At 42.6% G+C, this 22,257-nt stretch overlaps 1 gene segment (V, D, J or C); it reads right to left on the bottom strand.

Moving 5' to 3' along the window:
* Positions 1–18,452: 18,452 nt before the first annotated feature.
* On the bottom strand, positions 18,453–19,625 carry LOC109934710. The segment is given in 2 exon segments: positions 18,453–18,793; positions 19,568–19,625. Coding segments are annotated over 2 exon segments (387 nt in total).
* Positions 19,626–22,257: the final 2,632 nt, after the last annotated feature.

Here is a 22,257-nt window from a genome sequence, read left to right as displayed (position 1 = left end):
CTTGCTGTGTTCATCCAGCTCTACACCTTGTTATCTCAGATTCTCCAGCATCTGCAGTTCCTACTATCGCTGAAGCAGTTGATAACGATCTGGCTAGGAGGGTGAATTGCTTTTAATGGGGACTGTTAGTGACTAACAATAAGTAGTGTGTAACGGCAGTTTGTGTGATAACAAGTCCTCGTGTGTGGGATAGGGCGCTAGGACATGGGAGAGTGCAGGTCCTAAAGTTATTGAACTTGATAATGAATCCGGGGACCTGCAGGTTCCTGAGCTGAAAATGACGTGTTGTTTCTTCCAGCTGGAGTTGAGCTTCGCTGGAACACTGCAGCGAGCCAGAGACGGGAATGTTTGCCAGGTAAGTGTTTGGTGTCTTAAGGTAATCGGCAACTGGAAGCTCAGGGTCTTTTCTGCGAGCAGAACGCAGATGTTATGCAAAACAGTCACATCATCTCCGCTTCATTTCCCCAACGTGGACGAAAACACATTGTGAGCATCAAATAAAGTCGACTGTATTCTACGAAGTGCAAATTAGAAAGTGTGTTTGGGCTCCTGGATAGTAGGAAGAGAAGAGGTTAATTAGCAGCTATCATACCTTTGGCTTTAGCAGGGGAAGGTTCCACGGGGCTTTGTGGGGTGTGTTGGGAGTGAAGGAAGAGTGGAACAGCGTATCCCAAAGGGAACGGTCCATGTGGAAGGTGGAAAAAAGAAGGGACGGGGACATTTGACTGATGGTGGCATCTCACTGGAGGTGGCGGAAATGGTGTCTGATGATCTCCTGGATGTGGATGCTGGTTGAATGTTAGATAAGGACAAGAGGAAACCTATCGCTGTTTTAGGAGGGAAGAGATGGTGTTGAGGGCGGATGTGCGGGAGATGGCTCGGACCCAGTTGAGGACCTTGTTAACAAGTGTGCTGGGGAATCCTTGACTGAGGAAGAAGGAAGAGAATGGGATGGAGTCTTTACAGGAAGCAGGGAGTGAAGATATACAGTTCAGGTAGCTGTGCAAGTTTGTGGCTTTCTTGTGGATATTAGTGGGCAGCCTATCCCCAGAAATGGAAACAGAGATGTCTAGTAAGTGAAGAGAAGCATCAGAGATAGACCAGATGAAATTGAAGGCAGGGTGAAATTTGGAATCGAAATCCATGAACTTTTCCAATTCCAGACTAAAGAGAGAAGCGGCACCGATGATATAATCGATTTATCAGAGAAAGATTTGTAGGTGAGGTCTCGAATAGGACTGGATCAAGGAATGTTCCACCTAACCCACGAAGAGATTATCATACCTGGGGCCCATGTGGATACCTATAGTCACAACTCTGACCTGAAGTAAAAGAAAGGAGTTAAAAGAGAAGTTGTTGAGTGTGAGGATGAGTTCAGCCAAGTGGAACAGGGTGGTTGTAAATGGGGATGATTCAGGTCTTTGCTCCAGGGAGAAGTGAAGAGCCCTAAGACCCTCCTGGTGGGGAAAGGGCGTGTTAAGCGATTGTGCTTTCCATGGTAAAGAGGAGGCACCTGGAACCTACAACCTGGAAATTTTGAAACCAGCGGAAAGCATCAATGGAACCATGGAAGTACGTGGGCAGGGATTGGACCAGGACATAGAAGATTGAGTCAAGTAAGGAATAGATGACTTCTGCATGGTAGGAGCAACCTGAAACAATGTGTCCGTCTGGACAGTCCTGTTTGAGCATTTTTTGGAGAAAGTAGAAGCGAGCTGTGCGGGGCTGGGGTATTTCCACCTTGGAGGCAATGAAGGGGGAGGTGACCAGATGAAATGAGATCAGTTACTACAGTTGATACAAATGCCTGATGTGTCGTGGTGGGGTCATGGTTCAGGGGATGATAGGAGGAGGTATCTGAGCCTCTGCAGTGTAGAGTTCAGTACACCAGACTACAACCGTACCACCCTTATCGGCAGGCTTAATAATAAATTCAAAGTTAGATGTAAGCACACGGAGTGGAGCCAGTTCGGAGTAAGATAGGTTCGATTTCGTTATGAGGACAGAGAAATTGAGGCGACCAAAATCTCGTCAAAAGTTCTCATTGAACAGATCGAGTGCAGGTAAAAGGCCAGAAGGAGGATCCAGGTGAAGGTAAAATTTTGGAACTGGGTGAAGGCATCTGGGGGACAGTGCGAGGACTCTTATCCAAATAGATGGTCATGGAGACGAAGACCGCAGAAGAAGAGTTAGATGTCATGCCGTGCCAAAAAATTGCAAAAGTGGATGCGCAGAGGACTAAAATTGAGGCCTTTACTGAGTACAGAACATTGGTCATTGGAGAATTGAAGGTTAGGAGGGATGGTGGATAATTGACAAGAGCTGGGGTTGGGGACAGTATGAAGTCAGAGGGAAGGGGAGGAGAGCAAGGTTACAGAGGACCATGGGCATCTCCAAGTTGTTGCATCTTCTGGGCCTTGATTCCTGAAAAGAAAAGGAAAAGCACTGAGATTTAAACATGATAACACAGTGTAGAGCTGGAGGAACACAGCAGGTCAAGTAGCATCAGAGGAGAAGGAAAGTTGACATTTTGGGTCAGGACACTTCTTCAGAAAAGAAGGGTCACGCCCCAAAACGTCAACATTCATGGTCCTCTGACGCTGCCTGGTCTGCTATGTTCCTTCAGCTCCACACTGTATTATCTCTGACTCCAGCATCTGCAGTTCTTTCTGCCTGTGAGATCCAGCCCTGACTTTGTTATTAATCCTGCCAATAAGGCTGCTGCTGTTGTAGTTTGGCATACTGACCTCTACATTGCAGAGGCTTAGCGCCAGCTTTCACATACCTCCTCCAACCTTCCCCGGACCATGAACCCACCATGACACATCAAGCCTTGTATTAATTACGGTAACTGATCTCATTTCATCTGGTCACCTCCCGACCACAGCCACTCAGCTGATAATCCCCCGGGCTCATACAGCTCGCTTCTACCTCCTCCCAAAAATCGATAAATAGGACTGTACAGGCAGACCCAATGTTTCAGCCTGCTCGTGCCCCACAGAACTCATCTCTTCCTATCTTCACTCAGTCTTCTCTCCCCGGTCCAAAACGTACACACGTATATTCGTGAATCCTCCAACGCTTCTTGTTGGTTTCAAAATTTCCAGTTTGCTAGTTCCAGCCGCATCCTCTTTACCATGGACGTGCAATCTCTTTACATGTTCATTCTCCACCAGGAGGGACTTTGGGTTCTCCACTTGTTCGTGGAGCAAAGATATGAACCGACACCAGCCATCACCACACTGCTCCGCTTTGCTGCACTCGTCCTTACTCTCAACAATTTCTCTTTTAAATCCTTTGATTTTCTTCAGGTCAGAGGGGTGACCATGTACACTTGCATTCACCCCAGTCATGCCTGCCTCTTCGTTGATTATGTGGGACATTCATTATTCCAGTCCTATTCCGGCCCTCGCCCACAAATCTTTCTCTGATCTATCGATGATATCATCAGTGCTGCTTTCAACTTTCATTTGGAATTGGAAAAGTTACTCGATTTCGCTTCCAATTTCCACTATAACCTCACATTAATCTGGTTCATATCTGACTCCTCCCTTCCCATCCTAGAACCTGTGTTTCCATTTCTGGGGATAAAATGCCCATTAATATTCATTATAACCCCACAGACTCACACAATTACATCGACTATATATCCACATACTCTGCTTCCTGTAAAAACTCAATCTCCTTTTCTGAGTTCCTCCATCTCCGTTGCATACGTTCAGATGAGGCCAACATCGACAAGGGAACTTCCGTATTTCGACCTTCTTCCTCAGCTGGGGATTGCTCAGCACCGTTGCCGACAGGGCCCTCAACTGGGACTGACCCATCTCTCGTACTTCTACCCTCAAACCCTCTCATCCCTCCCGCAACAGGGTTAGGGTTCCCCTTGTCCTTAGCTACCATCCCACTTTCATCCACATCTAGAAGATCATCAGACGTCATTTCGCCACATTCGGCGAGATGCCACCAACAGACACATTATCCCCTCCCCTCCCTTACCTGCGTTGCACAGGGGACATTCCCTCTGGGAATCTCTGGTCCTCTCTTCCTTCATTCCCAACAACCACCACAGCCCCACAGCACGATCCCCTGCAACCGCCGAATTTTCAACACCTGTTCATTTACCCTCTCTTGCCCCACTATCCAAAGCAAAACTTCACCTGCACTTCTCAGAATCTAATCTACTGTATTCGATGCTCACAATGTGGTTTCCTGTACATTGAGAAAATCAAGCATTGACTGGTTGACCACTTCACAGACTCTGAATATAAAGCATATTTTACCAAAATCCAACCATTTGCTTTCTTTGCAAACTCTGCTATTTGATAATGTCCATTACTTTAACTCATACTGAGCAGCAGCTGACGCACGTTATTGTTTATCCCGATACCTGGAATACGCAGTTCAAAATAGCCTCCAACACGGACACGAGCTGCTTTGTGAATCAAAGTTTCCTTCACTGAAGTCATTCATAACTCAGGCCAGAAGGACCACCTCAAATTAATTATATCGAAAACTTATTATATCTTAAATTACTGGAAATGAAATGTCTGTCTTCACACAGAGTATAGTTCTCTGAGCCGCCCACATCATCTGAACTCAGTTGGAAAAGCTTTGGCAGCTTCCATAACTAGAGGGCAATAATGATGATGAGGAGGTGCCGGTATTGGTTTGGGTGGACAAAGTCAGAAATTACATGACACCTGGTTCTCGTCCAACCGTTCTTTTTGGAACCACACAAGCTTTTGGACAACAGTCCCTTCTTCGGGTGCAGTAGGCCCAGTGCCTGATCAACGTTGTAGGCTAAATAAAGCCTTGCTACAATTAGAATCAATTTGTTTCAATCCTGGTTGCGAGTAACAGTAATGATAGACTTGCAGTCATTTGTGAGCTCGCTGGTATCTCACGAAATAGGATCAGTGAGTACTACCTTTGGAAAAAGGGAGCAGGTGAAATGTCCCCTCCAGTCTAAAAGTATCAGTGTGTCATAATTGCATTTTTGCCTGTAAATCTGTGCTGTAGTCAGAACACTTGAAATGTCTTTTAATAGTTGGCGCGCATTCAGGCAGGTTAACTGATAGTGCCCTTCCTCTCACTCGGAGCAGGTGACTCCTCACTTCACAATATAGATTCGCGGGTGTCTCATCAAGAGGCATGCCTGAGTGAATGCTTTCCCACATTCAGAGCACGTAAACATCCTCTCACTTTTGTTATTTCTTCTTATGCTTCAGTAATTTGAATGAATTACCGACCCATTTCTACAACGAGTTGAAGTCAGTGGTCTCTCTCCAGTACGTGTATGTTGGTGTATCAGAAGGTTGGATGACCAAATGAATCCCTTTTCAGAAATAGCGTAGATAAATGTCTCTCCAGTGAGACTGTGTCAGCCGTTTGCCAGCAGGGATCACTTCCCAGATTCCTTCGATTTCCACAATGAACTTGTGGTGTGTGTGTGTGGGTGTGTGTGTTTGTGTGTGTGTGTGTGTGTGAGTGAGTGTGAGAGAGAGAGAGAGAGAGTGAGTGAGAGAGAGAGAGAGATTGCCCCTCTGCAGGTTGGAATATCAGTGGATCTACTCACTCCCTGCTCTGAATAGGGTGTTAATTTTATCAGACCATGTAATTGGTTTATTTTGTTTCTGCTGTCCCTCCATTATGACTCTTTGGCTCCTAATTAAAAACGAATTTTTACGCAGTTTTCTAACTCTCTTTGGATCATATGGGTTACTAATTTTTATACCAGTCTCCCATGTAATACCATGTTTAAGGACTTACTGAAGTCCATGCGAACAACGTCAATGGTGCTGCCCCATGAAATATATTAAGTCAACTTTTCAAAAAAAAAACTCGATTTAATTAAATTAGTCAAACAACTTCTCCCTCCTTATTCTGAACGTTATACACTTTTGGCCATCCACTTGTAACAACTGCGACAATTGGTACAGTCTCTTCAAACGACACTCACTTTTTTCGTTAGCGATGTTCAGCTCACATGAAACAGTTGCTACTGATGTTCCAACTCAAGCCTAAGAAATGCTTTTCGTCATAGAATCAATAAGTACCGTTTGTACACGTTTTCAATTCAGTGTAGTTTTTGCGCGGTTAAGACACTCTCTTCAGGTCTCAAAGAAGTTGCTGTCAATATGTCAAATCTTATCACCTGTGCTAGTTTCTACCATTGACTTTAAAGACGCTCCAGCAGAATCACCCAGAATTCACAGGGACATAAAATTAAATTCGTTTTCCCGTTTCAAATCATTCTCAAGAATCAAAAATTTGAGGGCGTAAAGGGAGCAAAATCTTTGCCAGACAGGGGACATTGTTCCTCTCTGGGTATCTGTTACTCATCAGACCCTTCTCACTCTCGGGGTATTTCTATATGTTTTAATTTTCGGGTGTCAAGACGTTTTCAATGTACTTTAGCGTGGAGTTTCAATTTAAAAGCCTGAAGAGAAAATTGAACAGAAGTCCGAAGAAATCAATATGATTCTTGCGGACAGATAGAATGCTTTTCTTTGACTCCATTCCATTGGTTCCTCCCAGCCCAGTGTGATGCTTTCATCTGTGATATGAAAGCTTTCTTGATTTTTGCAGAGCTGCTCTGTCTTCGTTGTTTTTAAAGTCAGGAAGTCACTTTAAGAGTTGGTAGAAGAAGAATAATTCCCCAATTCCTGAACAGGAATCAAAACGAGGCCAAGGTGTGGAGCTGGATGAACACAGCAGGCCAAGCAACATCAGAGGAGCAGGAAGGCTGACGATTCGGGCCTAGACCCTTCTTCAGAAATGGGGGAGGGGAAGGGGGTTCTGAAATAAATAGGGAGAGAGGGGGAGGCGGATAAAAGATGGATAAAGGAGAAGATAGGTGGAGAGGAGACAGACAGGTCAAGGAGGCGGGGCTGGAGCCAGTAAAGGTGAGTGTAGGTGGGGAGGTAGGAGGGAGGTAGGTCATTCCAGGGAGGTCGGACAGGTCAAGGGGGCGGGATGAGGTTAGTAGGTAGGAGATGGGGATGGGGCTTGAGGTGGGAGGAGGGGATAGGTGGGAGGAAGGACAGGTTAGGGAGGCGGGGACGAGCTGGGCTGGTTTTGGGATGCGGTAGTGGGAGGGGAGATTTAGAAGCTTGTGAAGTCCACATTGATACCAATGGGCTGCAGGGTTCCCAAGCAGAATATGAGGTGCTGTAACTGCAACCTTCGGGTAGCATCGTTGTGGCACTGCAGGAGGCCCAGGATGGACATGTCGTCTGCGGAATGGGAGGAAGAGTTGAAATGGTTCACGACTGGGAGGTGCAGTTGTTTGGTGCGAACCGAGGGTAGATGTTCTGCAGAGCAGTCCCCAAGCCTCCGCTTGGTTTCCCCGATGTAGAGGAGGCCACAACGGGAACAGTGGATGCAGTATACCATAATAGCAGATGTGCAGGTGAACATCTGCTTGATGTGGAAGGTCTTCTTCGGGCCTGGGATGGGGGTGAGGGAGGAGTTGTAGGGGCAGGTGTCGCACTTCCTGCGGTTGCAGGGAAAAGTGCCGGGTGAGGTGGGGCTGGAGGAGAGTGTGGAGCGGACAAGGAAGTCACGGAGAGAATGGTCCCTCCGGAAAGCAGATAAGGGTTGGGAGGGAAAAATGTCTTTGGTGGTGCGGTCGGATTGCAGGTGGCGGAAGTGTCGGACGATGATGCGTTGAATCCGAAGGTTGGTGGGGTGGTACGTGAAGACGAGGGGGATTCTGTTTTGGTTGTTATGGCGGGGAGGGGATGTGAGGGATGAGTCGCGGGAAATGCGGGAGATACGGTCGAGGGCGTTCTTGACCACTGAGGGGGGGAAGTTGCGGTCCTTGAAAAACGAGGACAACTGAGATGGACGGGAGTGGAATGCTTCATCCTGGGAGCAGATGCGATGGAGGCAAAGGAATTGGGAATAGGGGATGGCATTTTTGCAGGAAGGTGGGTGGAAGGAGGTGTATTCTCGATAGCTGTGGGAGTTGGTGGACTTGAAATGGATATCGGTTTCCAGGTGGTTGCCGGAGATGGAGACAGAGAGGCCCAGGAAGGAGAGAGAGGTATTAGAAATGGTCCAGGTGAACTTAAGGTTGGGGTGGAAGGTATTGGTGAAGTGGATGAACTGTTCGAGTTCCTCGTGGGAGCACGAGGCGGCGCCGATACAGTCATCAATGCAACGATGGAAGAGGTGGGGTTTAGGGCCAGTGTAGGTACGGAAGAGGGATTGTTCCCCGTAACCTACAAAAAGGCAGGCATAGCTTGGGCCCATGCGGGTACAAAAGCTTCAAAATCTTGGATCGGAGCTTGACTTCTGAAAACAGGTTGAGGAGAGGGAAAGAGACATGAAATTACGAGTGGATAAAAGAAATTTGAATCTGGATTTGAAGTTCCACCCAGCGATCAGAGGGCCTGCGTCAGTCAGGGTATTACTGAGTTGCTGAAACAACAGATGGTAAGACACATGAACCATGTAAGGTTTTGACAAGATATTATTATTCTCTGCATGCCAAATTATCGTTAACGAAAAATTTACTGAGTTGCTGGCCCTAAAATCTATTTTGGTGGAACTGATCAAACCAAATTGTATTCACGTGTATGGAGTTTAGTAATCTGAGGAAGAGGATCAGGAGAATTGACAAAAAAAAAGCGAAACATACACTATTCTACACGTTGAATTTGTTATAATGTAGGTTTCCTGATGTTAAGAGGAAATAGATTAATTTTCAGAACATTATTGTAAAGATACTGAGAAATGAATAAAATTTGCACAGCTACGGAATGTGAAACTAATAACATGGACGCATAAACACAATTGACCAAATAGCTTCAATCTATTTAATACAAATCTTGATAATTTATTCCCTCCCACTCTATTTGTTCCTCAGTGATTTTGTTGCTCAGGCGGCAGGGTTGTCAAAGGCTTCTCAACATCCATCAGTTCCAGATGCAGTTGAGTGGATTTGCTCAACTTCTGTTCTCACACGGAGCAGCGAGCTCACTGAGAGCCGTGTCGGCGGCGGATCCGCCTTCAACTTCTGTTTACTGCTCTGACTCTGACACGCCTGCCTTTTCCTGAGATATTTGAGAGATCACTGTTAGTCATTGAGTCAAACAGCTTTGTACAAGGATCTCGGACAGCTATTTTTACGGACTGCAGAATTACGAACAAGGAGTGCACCATGACGAATCTTCTCGAAGCGCTCCTCATCATTATCACAATGTTCAGTAAGTGTTTATTTCTCAGTAACATTCCATTTTCCACAGACACAGATGTTTACAACCCAGGTGTTATTATTAGTAAAGCGATACTGGTAATGATCGTGACTTTGAAGTTTGTTTTTCTTTTATTAGAATGGAGTCAGCAAGACACAGTGGAACAGCCAGATCCTGAAATGACGGTTAAAGAGGGAGTCAATGTCACACTAACTTGCAGCTTGAAGACAAGTGATTCCAACATTTATGTTTACTGGTACAGTCAGCTTCCAGGGCAGCCTCCACAATACATGGTTAATATGATTGCAGCAAAAATTGTAAACAGGAATCCTGATTTGTCTGACAGATTCTCTTTCACATTTACTAATCCACGAAGATTACCGAGTTAGAAATCAACAAGACTATCTTCTCTGACTGCGCCATGTACTTTTGTGCCATGAAGGCCACACTGATGCAGAGTAATGGCAGAGCTTCTACAAACACTTAGCCTGACAGTGTCAGTTATAGCACACCAGAAGGCGCTTTCACATTTGAAAGAACAAATTAGCAGTGAAGGATCAGTCGCACAATAAAACTGAGAAAGTCAGTTCATATATTTCTTTTAATTTTTTTTTTATGATAAACTAGTTCAATATTTTCTCTTCTCATCGCTCCAGAGAGTGACCTTTATCCATTGCCATGGGAATTTCATTTCACCAGCGAACTTTTAACAATGTGACAATGTAAAATTTACTGTTCGGTCCGTTAATTCTGAAATAACGGCTTCCCATTAACAGGAATGGCAGATTGAGTAGCAAAAATAAGTGAAATGCTTCACTGCTCTGTCTGCAATTTTAAAGAATTCATCTGAACAAGCATCACAAACAACCAGCTTACAGATTTCTGCCTTAACATTCGCTCCTGGGCGGTGAATTAAATGTTTCTTCAACACTCGTGTGAAATGATGAATGAATGGAAGTTTCACATTTGAAATCCACAATACTTTGTGTAAGACATTCATCGATAATCATTGAACAGAATCAAATACGTAAGAGACTATTGTAATTTGGCTCCTCAGCGTAGAACATGATTTGCAGAGACAAGTTGAATATTATTACACTCTATCTTTCAAGTCAAGATGTTTTGCCACACACATTTACAAATATCATGACTAAACATACGTTTCGGAAAAAAATGCGACTGTTGTCACATTATTCACTGTTGCAATTAGACAGCGCATCTTATGATTCATTCAAATTGTTTTAATGAATGTCGCGTGCGTTGCTATGGAATTAGATCTTCACTTGCACCTGCTGTAGTGAAGAGGAACATCTGCGGATTATCAGTAGATTTATGAGTCCTGTGTATTTTAAATTAAATAATTGAAATGAGTGTGCTAGGCTCGGAATGGAACTTTTTGTCTAAATGTTCGCCGGATGTGTGCTTTCAACTACCTTAAGGATTCTGTCGCATATTGAAAAGAAAAGTAATCAAAATTGGAGCAGAAGAGATCCAAATAGGTTCCTTCACTTCAAATCAATATGTCGACATTGCATGTTTCCTACTAAACAGAATACATGCTACAGCTTAATTTTGGAATTTACCAAATAACACAGCTGAAGTGTTGACGAGTAAGTAAAACGTATCGAAAAATATAACGTTGGAAATCACAGAGTTCAGACCGGATTCGTGTACAAGCTAATATTTCATGTCAAGATAACTCTACATCAGAGCTGGTAAGAGGTAAAAAGTAAACCCCGACATGCTTTCTCAGAGAGATTTAATGAGATACTAGTTACACCCGAAGTAGTTACTCGGTAAGTGAAATGAAGTTGTAAGTGATATCCATGTTTCTGTTGGCAGTATGTTCTGGACAGAGGCACAAAGCAAGATACAATTCGGCAACTTCTTCCTTTTTCTATGATTTAACACGTCAGCAAAGGATGGCGGTAATAAAGTGAAGTTGAAATCTGCAAATCTCCTGCAGTTGAAATTGCTTCTGAGCTTGAAATTTCGAATTAGTATGCCTATCCTCCTCTACGTAAGGAGGAAAGCATCAACATTGCCATTTCAGAGCACAGCGTAGATTAGTCTTTCACAACGGCAACTTGCTGCCATTGAAACGGATTTCCTTCGAGAATTTGGAGCTGTCAATGTCTGAGATTGGCATTTATATTACTGCTTGCAACGCAACGTGTTGCAGGAAGAGATATAAAATGCATTCACTGCATGTTTAATAAGGCATTTGTCTTGCAATTATGAAAAAGAGATTGAAGAGAAGATCATGAGAGTAACCTACTATATAGAAGAACGCATTTTATTGCACCCTTGCTCTAGATATTCTTGGTAAATGCTACTGGTAGCGCAGAGGGCTCCCATCGTCATAAGTCAATGATTGCTACCCGTATGGATAAATCACACTTTTGAATTTTTCCGTCAAAGCAGTTAAATATACTCTGATTCATTAATAAAAGCCCCAGTGTCAGTGCTCTTATTGCTCATTGGCAGCATCTCTGACCCGAATGCAGGGAGCTTGCATTCAAGGCTCACCTACTCTAAGGCTGTATGACAAAGCCTCTGAAGAGGTTGTTTAGAAAATTCCTGCAAAGAATATAGCGCCCGATGAGCAGTACCAGTGAGCAGGGACGACTGTGGGCCTGTTAATTTTTGCAGAGAAATTGTCGTATCGTCGGCTCTCTTCCTGTTGGTGACAGTCGAGAATAGGGCATTGTCACGTTTCAACTGCGAACTTTGACAGTGCGTCGTAGATTCGTAGCAACTTTGAAATTTAAAGCAATGTATTGTTCGGGCCATTTGTAGCTTGTAGAAACACCTGAATATTATCAAACTGAGGATAGAATTCATGTCGCCATGTGCCAGTCAGTAAAGGCTGTCCCTGTTTTGGATTATTATTTGATGTCAGTTCATTCTGAATACGCATGTAAAATATTTTTGAGGTGTTGTGATTCAGAGAAGTCGTTGTCCAGGGTTTTAGTTTTTATCTGTGCTGTGGTTCACACCACAGGAATAGACCACCATACCTTCCACACTCCAAATGTTTATGCTGAGATAACAGTACTTGTTTCAGTTGTCAGCTACTGCTCTGTCCGTCGTCCTGAAACGTCCTTATCCTCTGATGTTACTGCTTCGGTAAAATTCTTTATTGGATGGTGTACCGGTTTCTGCAGATATCACTGCATGTAGCTTGAATCCAGGTTCCTCTTGTTGTAATCAAAATTCACAGATACCCTTCAGCCAGGACTGTGATCTCCAGAGATTGCATTACTCGATCTGCAGATAGTCCAATTGTGTGTTCAGAGTACTAAAGTATCACTTATTTGGCAATATCCGTCCAAGCATGTTTGCACAAGAGCAATTATGTGGCGTCTGTAGTCTTCAGAGCAGCCCTTTATGTGAAAATTATTTCTCGGTAATTATATAAAATACAATATCAAACGTTGAAGAATTAATTTAAAGCATGTCCTTATAAAAACAATCTATGACAGACTGTCTTAACATAAAGACAAGAATGATCAAAAACCGTTTGGATTGCATCCCTGTTGGTACTTCAAAATAGAATGTGAACAAGTTGCAACGAAGACACCGAACCCCCACTTTGTTCAACTCATTCTTCACGGTGATCAGCTCACCAAAACAGCGCACGGGCCATGCCCATAGTCACGCAACATCCTGCAGGGACACAAGTTCATTGTGACTTCACCCACTGTAGGATGCCTCAAACACTGCATAGGGTCAGGTCAGCTGTGCCCTCACTTATTGCATCTGTACAGCCCAATTGAGAGCTCACTCACTGAAGTAAGGCAGCCACATTGTGAATTCAGGCAGGTATGTACATCAGGGGTTTTGTGACCTCACTCAACTCAAGATGCCTCTTGGTTGTGGCGCTCCCATCAGATTAGACACCAGTGAGGCACTGTTTGCGGTTGTATCCAGTTGAATAAAGTTTAGATGCATCAACGAATGTGTTCCGGATTTATTGATGGTCATAACAGGGCAGAAACATGACAAAACGGCTTTACCAGGAGTTTAGTTTGGAGCTGAGTAGACTGTGAGTTTATTATTCTTGGTGTTTATGTCTGATTGTCATTACGTTACATTTCAAATCATTGACTTTCAGCTAACAGACAGTTCCCAATCCCGAGAAGTGGGGACTGTGATTGCATCGTCGCATTATCGCTGGGCTGTAACCCAGAGACCTAGGTAATGGATTCATATCTCACAATTGTATAAAAAATCAAACTTGAATTAGGAGTACAATGAATACTATGAATCCATTTTCTGATTGTCAGAAAAATACATCTGGTTCACTCATGTTATATCGGGAAAGAAACTGTCATTCTTACCTGATCTTGTTTACATTTGACACCAGACCCAAAGCAATATGAATAACTTTCAACTGCCTTCTGGGGAAATAGAGATGGGCAATAAACACTGGTCTAGCTAGCGATGTCCTCGCCCCATGAATGTATAAAAAATAGCAACAAAGGAGAATATATGTACGGTAGTTGCGGAAAGCACGATTCGGTAAGAAGGCCCGGGTTCAAGTAAAGGTGTGAGTAATAGCTCTAGGAAGGTTGTTCAGAAAAAAATGAGACAGCTGTAACAGTGGGGTGGGCCGTTTCTGGACCTGTCAGCCAGAAAGTCTCACCTGGCCCAAAGATGATAAATCCCTCATCTGAAGGTTGTTTAGAAAATATGTAGACCAGTTTTGCACTTGCAATGAACGACTTACAGCTAGAAAAGAAAATGAGGTCACCCACGTTTTTTTTTCTAACGAAGGTCGCAGTTAGGCTCTGTTGTGTTCAAAGCTATGTCCTTTTGCTCGGCCGATTGCACCTGATGGAGTACAATCAAATCAACAATATTATATACAAGGATCATTGAATGAAAGATTTCGTTTTAAAATTTATCCCAATGTAACCCTTAAAATATCTGAAACAGAGTGTCTAAAATAAGAGGTGAAAAGATTCCAGGCGAAATTGCGAAAGGAAACTGTCATCAGTTGAATAGTAAATGGGCTGTAGAAAATGCGGGAGTGAAAACTGATGGAATTGGTGTTTCAAATAGGTGCAGGCACAATAATTTAAATGATTACTGTGCTCGCTGATGTTGCTTTACTCTAGTCATTTTACGCTTCCTCTCCACCTGTAATCCTGCTTCAGTTGGTCTTCAGCTGTTAACAGTGCAAAAGTGCAAATTGTTGGCAGACTTGTCGAGATCCAGGCGTCACTATTTCCATTCCATAATTCTGGCTGCAATCGACAGCCATCGCACACCTTCTCTCTTTCGATACTGCAGTTGGTCAGCCCACTGTTCTCATTTGCTGTGTGCAATCTGTTCTGAATTATTCCTCAGATAGAGAGCTGCTGGTGGTCCATTCCTGTCATTGATTAGACAAGCAACAAAACGAAACAGGAATCTGTAATTCAGCTCTGACTGGATGTTTCCTGCTCTTAAGAATGATAGTCTCAAGAAGTATCAATCAGAACCATCTCTTAACCCTTGCTTATCATTAACTCACGACCTAGTAGGTATTTCTTACTTGTAAAACTCCATTCTCCACATGGCTAATGTAAAGTCTGTAAGAATGGTAAGATGATTATAATGATCTCAATGAAGCTAGTTCTAATTTTTGGTGTCACTATTACATTTGGTTGCTGGAGCTTGGGAAATAGTTTAACGTTCAATTGTTGGTATGACTATGAAAGTGGAAATTGATGACACGATAAACTAAACCGAGAACACAAATATTCACACTAGTTCTGATATCGTCCGCATCGATGCAGTTTGGATAGAGTGAATGAGATAAATAATTTTGGTATTACGAAAAGGTTTTCCCTCCAACTTTAATAGTTACCAAGCAAAAAGTTACCAAAATAACAGTCGGTACTACCCTGAACTCTGGCACTGATACCATGAAAAACACCGACTGCTGCAAAGATCCTGACCAAAACTCCACAACGAGATTTCCATGTATTGCCTGGCAGACAGCGCGATGCTGCCATAAATCAGGTGAAATAGCTCAAAACCCATGGTTTAAGATAAAGAGACGTCGTTTCACCTTGAATGTAACACTAATATCCTATGGTCACTGGTATCCATGGGTGTTTTCATTATGAGGTCATTATTTAGTTGGATAGGGTTGCAAATTGCCATATCTACTGAAGCCTCTATCCAGTTGACTCCACAACAAAATTTTCAAAGGAACTATACTGAAAAAAAAAAACTATGTGCTTCTTATCCAGATTATCTTTGGCTGTCTGACACAGTAATAGTGTGGGTTAAATTATCACGTGATTATCTCGAATTTCACAAATGTGAAAAGTATTTGTTACTTTATGCTGCACCTACTTCCTGTGGAGAGGTGGGGGAAGGATGCTACACAACACCCACATTTCTTTTTTTACTTTATAATTCAATTTCTCTACCGAATTGTGTTCCACATCTTTGTTTGTTCTCATTAGATCATTCCATCTATTGTGCTTATGGTATAATTAACTGATATTGCAATCCACCACCAATTCTTATGCTCCTGACCTTCCGAAATCTGTTGTATCCTTCTATATTCGGGAACCGTTCCTTTTTTTTTTAAGTGATGTCTCTATAACAGTTTTAGATTGTGCATGTTCATTTTTGTTTGCATATTTAGTTTACCTGTTCCATTGTGCATATACTGGGCATTCGAATCCAGAGCACTAAACACTTTATAGTTTCTGTTTATCCTCTACTCTTTTCTCTTGACTTTTTTTGTTACATTTGTAGTCTCTACATCCTAATGTCAAGGCCAGGTTGTTATTTTCTCATTTAAAACGATTTTTTTCGACTCTTTCTTTTGCCACATTTTCTAAAATTTCATTAATTATCCTACAACATTTAATTTCAAATCTTCTCTACTTTCCTATTTATGTCATTCGCATTTGCAAAAGTCCCAGCACCATTCAGAACAATGTTGTCTCATCGGTGAAAATCACACATTCCCCAGTTTTCGTCATGGCCATTGATATTTCCATACCAATCTTTCCGCAAAGTACACATCTCTCCAACTTGATTTTTTTTTGTGTGTGTGTGTTCCTTGTGGTTCAGGAATGAACCAAAGATTCGATATAACCGTTGACATTCTGCTTCATAATTTTCTTTCTGGTACCTTCGATAGATTGTGCATGACCTCCTTCTTTTACCCACCTGTGCCATTCGTACATATGTGGCCCACAAAGATGGGATCCTCTCCATTTCTATACTCTCGATTCAACGTCAAGTTCCTCTACCTTAGAAGATGTATCAAAATATGGCACCAGACTGGCAGCATGTAAGGTTCTGAGGGGGATCGAAAAGGCAGATATTGAGCAGACTGTCTATCCTTTTTGAGGAAAATAGAACCGGCCGTGGGTTATTGAAGGCGAGGGATTCTCCTTCAACAGGGAGTTGTTGAATTTACTTTCTTTTAGAATCATCATAATTTGGAATTCTTTTTCCTTGATGACAAATCCTTCCAGTTGATAATGTCTACTTAAAAGGAGAACAAGACTGAATGTCTGAAAATGTGAGAAGGAGCAAGATGGTGAGGAAGACTCACAAATGCCCAGTATATGCACAATGGAACAGGTAAACAACCAGGAAATGGATTGCAGACAGCCAACTGTCTTAATTATTTGACTGTAAGTGAGTGGTCCACAGTTAACGTCAGATCTGTGAAACCAGCCAATTGTGACTGGGGGAAATGCCGCTGAGTTTCCCTGTTATTTAAGCCTGCCTCTGATCTGAGCTCAGTCACTGATATAAGATGATAAGACCCAATGCATTAAACCATGCGTTGTTGACTGTCGATCTATGTATCACACGTGCTTTCCACATAACCATGATCATGCTGTCCCGTGAGTGTGATATGAAACCACAATTATGTGTTTCATTGCTTCTTTACACACATTTATTTCATACAGAGTTGTGATCTTAACGGGAAAGGGATTCAGAGATTATGCAGGAGGGTGGGTGCATCAGAACTCATAAAGAGTCTTGTTAAATGGCCGAACAGGTTTCTCGGACCAGATAGCCTTCTGAACCTCCCATTCTGTGCTTCTGCGTCTAGTTTTCTGACGTCAGTAACTTCAGAACAAGAGGTGTTGTGAGTTGATTGGGTGTTGTGTTGTGTCCCGGTCAGAAACGAACCAATCAGCAGTGCTTTAGGATATGACTCAACATCTTCCCAAAATGAGCTGAAACAACTTAGCTTCAAGTCACCATCAGCGCTCAGCTAAGACTATTCAACTTTAGATCCCTCTTTTTAGACCCACCATTCGCTTTGTAAACATGATGGATCTTGCCATCTACTCATTCCTAAGTGCTGAAATTCTTTTACCTGGCAAGTTTGTGAGTCGCAAAATGCTCACTTGTATACAATATGGGTAGGGCAAAGTTCCCTTTACATGTGTTGCTCTGAATTAAAAAATGTGAACATAATTTGGTAGCATTGATTATAATTATTCTTTTAATATCATTTTCTTTCCATCCGGCAAAGATGTTGCACAAAGAAACAACTACAGATCACGGGGGGACACATTCTAAATTGGCAACAGCACTAATACCCTTATGTGGTATATCTAGATTAAAAAAAAACCTTCAATCTTTCTGATATGTTTTCAGTGCGGCTTTTGACTTCGGCCTGGTTTCTGATCATCTAATAACCATTCGAGGTCCTGGAGCTCACTCGGCATGTATTACAGGTTTGTGTTACATTATAACCGCATTGATCTTTGTTGATTAGCTTCTAGCTCTATCATGGAAACATTTTCGTTGCGCCTGCTAATACTATATATACTTGGAATTAATATGTGTAAGTACTTTTAATATTGAGAGATCTGTAAATCGTTTGTTACAGTTAAGAAGACTTGCACTGGGCAGGCTTCAGTGTCTACTCTAAACTGAAATTTCAAGTAAAAACGCCTTGTTCCTTTGCAGAGAAGTCTTTCTGAACTTGCCAGACGAGGACATATCTACTTCCACATGAAGCATTTGTTTTCTTCCTGGTGGTTGCAAAATCGCACTGTTCGTTAAACAAACAGCAGTCGTTTGCTTGTTTGCACAGTCATTGTCAACGTTAGAATCAGTAATACATTTGAACGATTTTAAATAATTTTTGTGTGGATTATGCTCGAAGTTTTCACGGAAAAGGAATGTACAGAAGCGTCAGTTTGTGAAGCCCTGCTAGCAACAGTCTTCAACAGGCAACAGATGTGACCCAGAAACCTGCAGCAGTTATTGTAGGAACCTTAAGCTCGTTCCCATCACTGTGAGGCTCGCTGCACAGTAATAGACAGCGGTGTCAGACAACAGCAGCTCCAAGATCGTCAATCGGTACGACTTGTCTGACTGCTGGATTGTGTCAGAAAACCGCTTCTGAGCAAAATCCGCCTTGAATTCAGCACCGCCGCTCTCCAACCTCTGGACTGCGAGCTCGGGCTCTCTGCCGGGGTACTGGCGGTACCAAGACAAGTAATAAACAGTCCCGGTGTATGTGCAGGTTAAAGTGACTTCTTCTGCCTCTGTTTGTGTGAGTGAGGGCTCCAGCTGAGTAACAGAAACTCCATCACTTAGATCTGGAAAACAAGGTTAAAGAAAGCTGGAATGAGTGACTAAAGTTTCAGATGAACGTTCGAACTGACGGTTAGAAAAAACTCACAATACTGCGACATAATATTAGACAAGAATTTAAATATGAAAATGAAAATGAAACAGAAGGGAACCGTTTGCCAACGAACTCAGTTCTGAAAATGGCTGAGAGGACCAGAAGTTGCTTTAATTATGTTTCTGTCCATGATGCTACCAGACGTTTGGAGTTCCCCAAGCAATTTTTGTTTCCTTTTTTTTCTTTTGGACATAAAATCTAATTCAGAAAAACTGGCCACTATCCGTGCTAGCAATCCACACGAGAATCCATGTAATCCCGTGTTCTAATTTTAGCTGTATGTCCATCTTTCCATCTCGTCTTCATCTGTTTAGCTGACGTCCCCTTCATAATGTTATAGTCCGATTCTAACAACCCTTGCGCCAGTGAGTTCCATAATCTAAAGCGAAAACAGGATTCCCTTAAATTTTGTTTTGGATCATTATTCTGACTCTTATGAAACATCGCAAATTGGATCGTATGTTTCGACAGTGATTGTCTTATAATACTGGGATCATTACTCTTATTACTCTTTTTACGCTTTGTGTCCCTTTCTTCTTCATCTTTCAAGACATATAGTAAATCGGTTCACAACAGCTCAAGTGTAATGCAACCAATGTCTAAAATGTATTGAAAAGAATACCCGTTTGGTTCACACTAAGTGTTTATAAAATTGAACTCTTTCCTTCAATGTAAAACTTCTTACCGACAATGAAAGTCAACGAGATCACTGTGAAAATTGAGAACTGCATCGCTGCTGCTCTGATTCCTGGGGATTTGTTTGCGCTACATAAATGTGCACAGTATCAAGTAAGAGAGGGAGAGAAGTTTGAGATCATTTGCTGAGAGGTATCTGATGTCATTTCCTTCACAGCAAGCAGCTACAAACACTGTATATGATTGTTTGCCTGTCACTTTCGCCTTAAAAGTCGATGTTTCTGACATTGCCTCCACATTCTGGTGTTCAGAGAAAAAGAAGGATAAATATAGGCCGGCTGGTATTTAATAAAACTGACAGTCTGCTCTTTAATCTGAAATATGTAACTCAAAGAAATAGAGGTGCACTGCCAATGAAGATCCTCAGTTAATTTGTACACAGTGACTAATCAGTCCGAATTTGTTGGTAGATTTGGCTTTGATCGGCTTCCCACCAGAGAGACACAATGTGAGTTTTGTCATTTTCTTCAGAGACACACGGCTGTTGAGTGGACGGCATTTGTGAACCTCAAGTACAAAATGGAGCTGACACACTGAAAGACCACAGCCAGTGGAAATTATCCGCTCTCTATGTATGGGAGTCTTTTTGGTGGGATCTGGGAATGATTGTCCAGGATTCTTCCTGCACAGAACACATGCCAATGTTGAACTAACATCCTGAAGAACATTTGACGTTCGGGTGTTCTATGCTTCGGGGTTGTTTTAATGATCAAAATCAATCCTTTAGGAAGTATGCTCATTATGCATCCACTGTGGATGAATTAGCAATACACTTTCATCGAATAAAAACGATAAACACACTACACTACAACGTCCCATGAAACTGACAGTGGAAATTTCGAAAGGTTGCCCAATATTAAAGACATGCAGATAAATTACTTTAAGAGACAAAAAAAAGTGATCAAATATGTGTGAACTTTAGATATTCAGCATTTGTCTGCGTGGGTTTCCTCCAATTGTGCCGCTTTGCTCCTATAGTCGAAAGACCTACAAGTTATTTGGATGTATCATGATAAATTGTCCCTTAATGTCCAGTGTTGTGGAGGCTAGGTGGACTAACCGTGGGAAATATAGGGTTACAGGAACGGGATTGTCTCTCGTTGGGTGCTCTTCGGAGAGTTGTTGTCGACATGATGGGATGAATGGCCTGCTTCAACACTGCAGCGAATGTATGATTTGTATTCTATGTATATATTTACAAATGCTGATTTCAGTGAACATACGAGTTGGAATAAAATAATACTAGTCCATCAGTCAGCAACAACTTTCCTTTTTGGTTGTATTGGTTGTTATGCGTTTTCTGTGCTGTGGTAACTCGGTGCTCCCTCACAGAGCTAGTAGGCCGGGTACGATTCCAGCCTGGGGTGACTGTGTGGAGCAGGCCATTCTCACGGTTTCCTATGGGTGTTCCTGTTTTTCCCACTGTCCAAAGATGTGCAGGTTAGGTGGATTGGGAATGCCAAATTCACCATAGTGTCCAGGGATGTAGAGGCGATACGGATTTGGCTGGAAAACACGGGGACAGGGTGTGTTTTGGGATACTATTCAGAGGATGGGTGAGCACTCCGATGGACTGAAAGACCTGCATCCACGCTGTAGGGATTCTATGATTTTTCGAAGAAGGTCTCTGTGGAGGTGAAATTATTGCCTCTGTTTATTAGTTTGAGTGCACCCTCTGCTGGACACTACTGGAACTCGTAGTGGGGAGGGGGGAATGTGTTTGGAAATGATTGACATGTCGGTGCATTAATGTGCGCTTCATGCCACAGAAATGCAACACACGGTCAGATAGAAGGTTGCCGAAGATATGTACAGCAACCGTTTTGACTTTTGTGCTTGTTTTATTCAGCAGAGAAACCTGACAGCTATATCTGAAGATTTCTCTTCAACCCCCGTGACATACATCTTCAGGAAGTATCTTAGAGATTTCCCGATCTATATTGTGCACCGGAAAGAAGAGTTGTGTGCAACGGCACTCGATTATGATGCTCTGAGCTTCTAGAAACATGAATTTAGGTGAGTCCTGAGACACTGAATCCTGATCACCCAATCCCGAAACACAAATTCAACATGATCGAAAACTTAGAGAGAACGCATAATCCCTGGTTGATTATACTGTTTGATCGCAGACTCAGCAGACAGGAAGACCGTTAATATGAGGAAAATCATGGGAAGCACATGATGTTAGGATGAGATTACAATAGAAAAATAAACCAGAAGGCTTTTTTTTGTATATTTTACCCCATTTCAGGGTCAGACATCAGTTATTGAGTACTTGAGCGGAGTTTTTCAGGAACAGGATTTGCTGCCCTGTCAGAACCAATGACAGTTATGCTTCAATCAATGACAGTTGCATAGAATTACTTTGTCCTTTCTCTTTCTCAGTGAACTTGTCTGTCATTCGGTTCAATTTAACGTACTTGCTGTCTTTCACTGCCTGTACGTCTCTCTGCCATCTATTCCAGCTTTTCATGATGGTGTGGATTCTGGAGGAAAAATCAATTAAAAAAAAACACTATAAGAAGTGTTTCATACTATTGCTAAACAACAGCACATCAGGTTAACGTAATACAAAGAACCATACATTACACAATTCTGAAACAAAGCAGAAATTGCTGGAGAAACTCAACTCGTCTGACTGCAACGGCGGAGGGAAGGCGGAGACAACGTTTACAGTGC

This window comes from Rhincodon typus, chromosome 42 (genome assembly GCF_021869965.1).
Source record: "Rhincodon typus isolate 14 chromosome 42, sRhiTyp1.1, whole genome shotgun sequence".
NCBI lineage: Eukaryota > Metazoa > Chordata > Chondrichthyes > Orectolobiformes > Rhincodontidae > Rhincodon > Rhincodon typus.
Note: the sequence above shows the minus strand (reverse complement) of the source record. Positions and strands in the feature narration are given on the sequence as shown.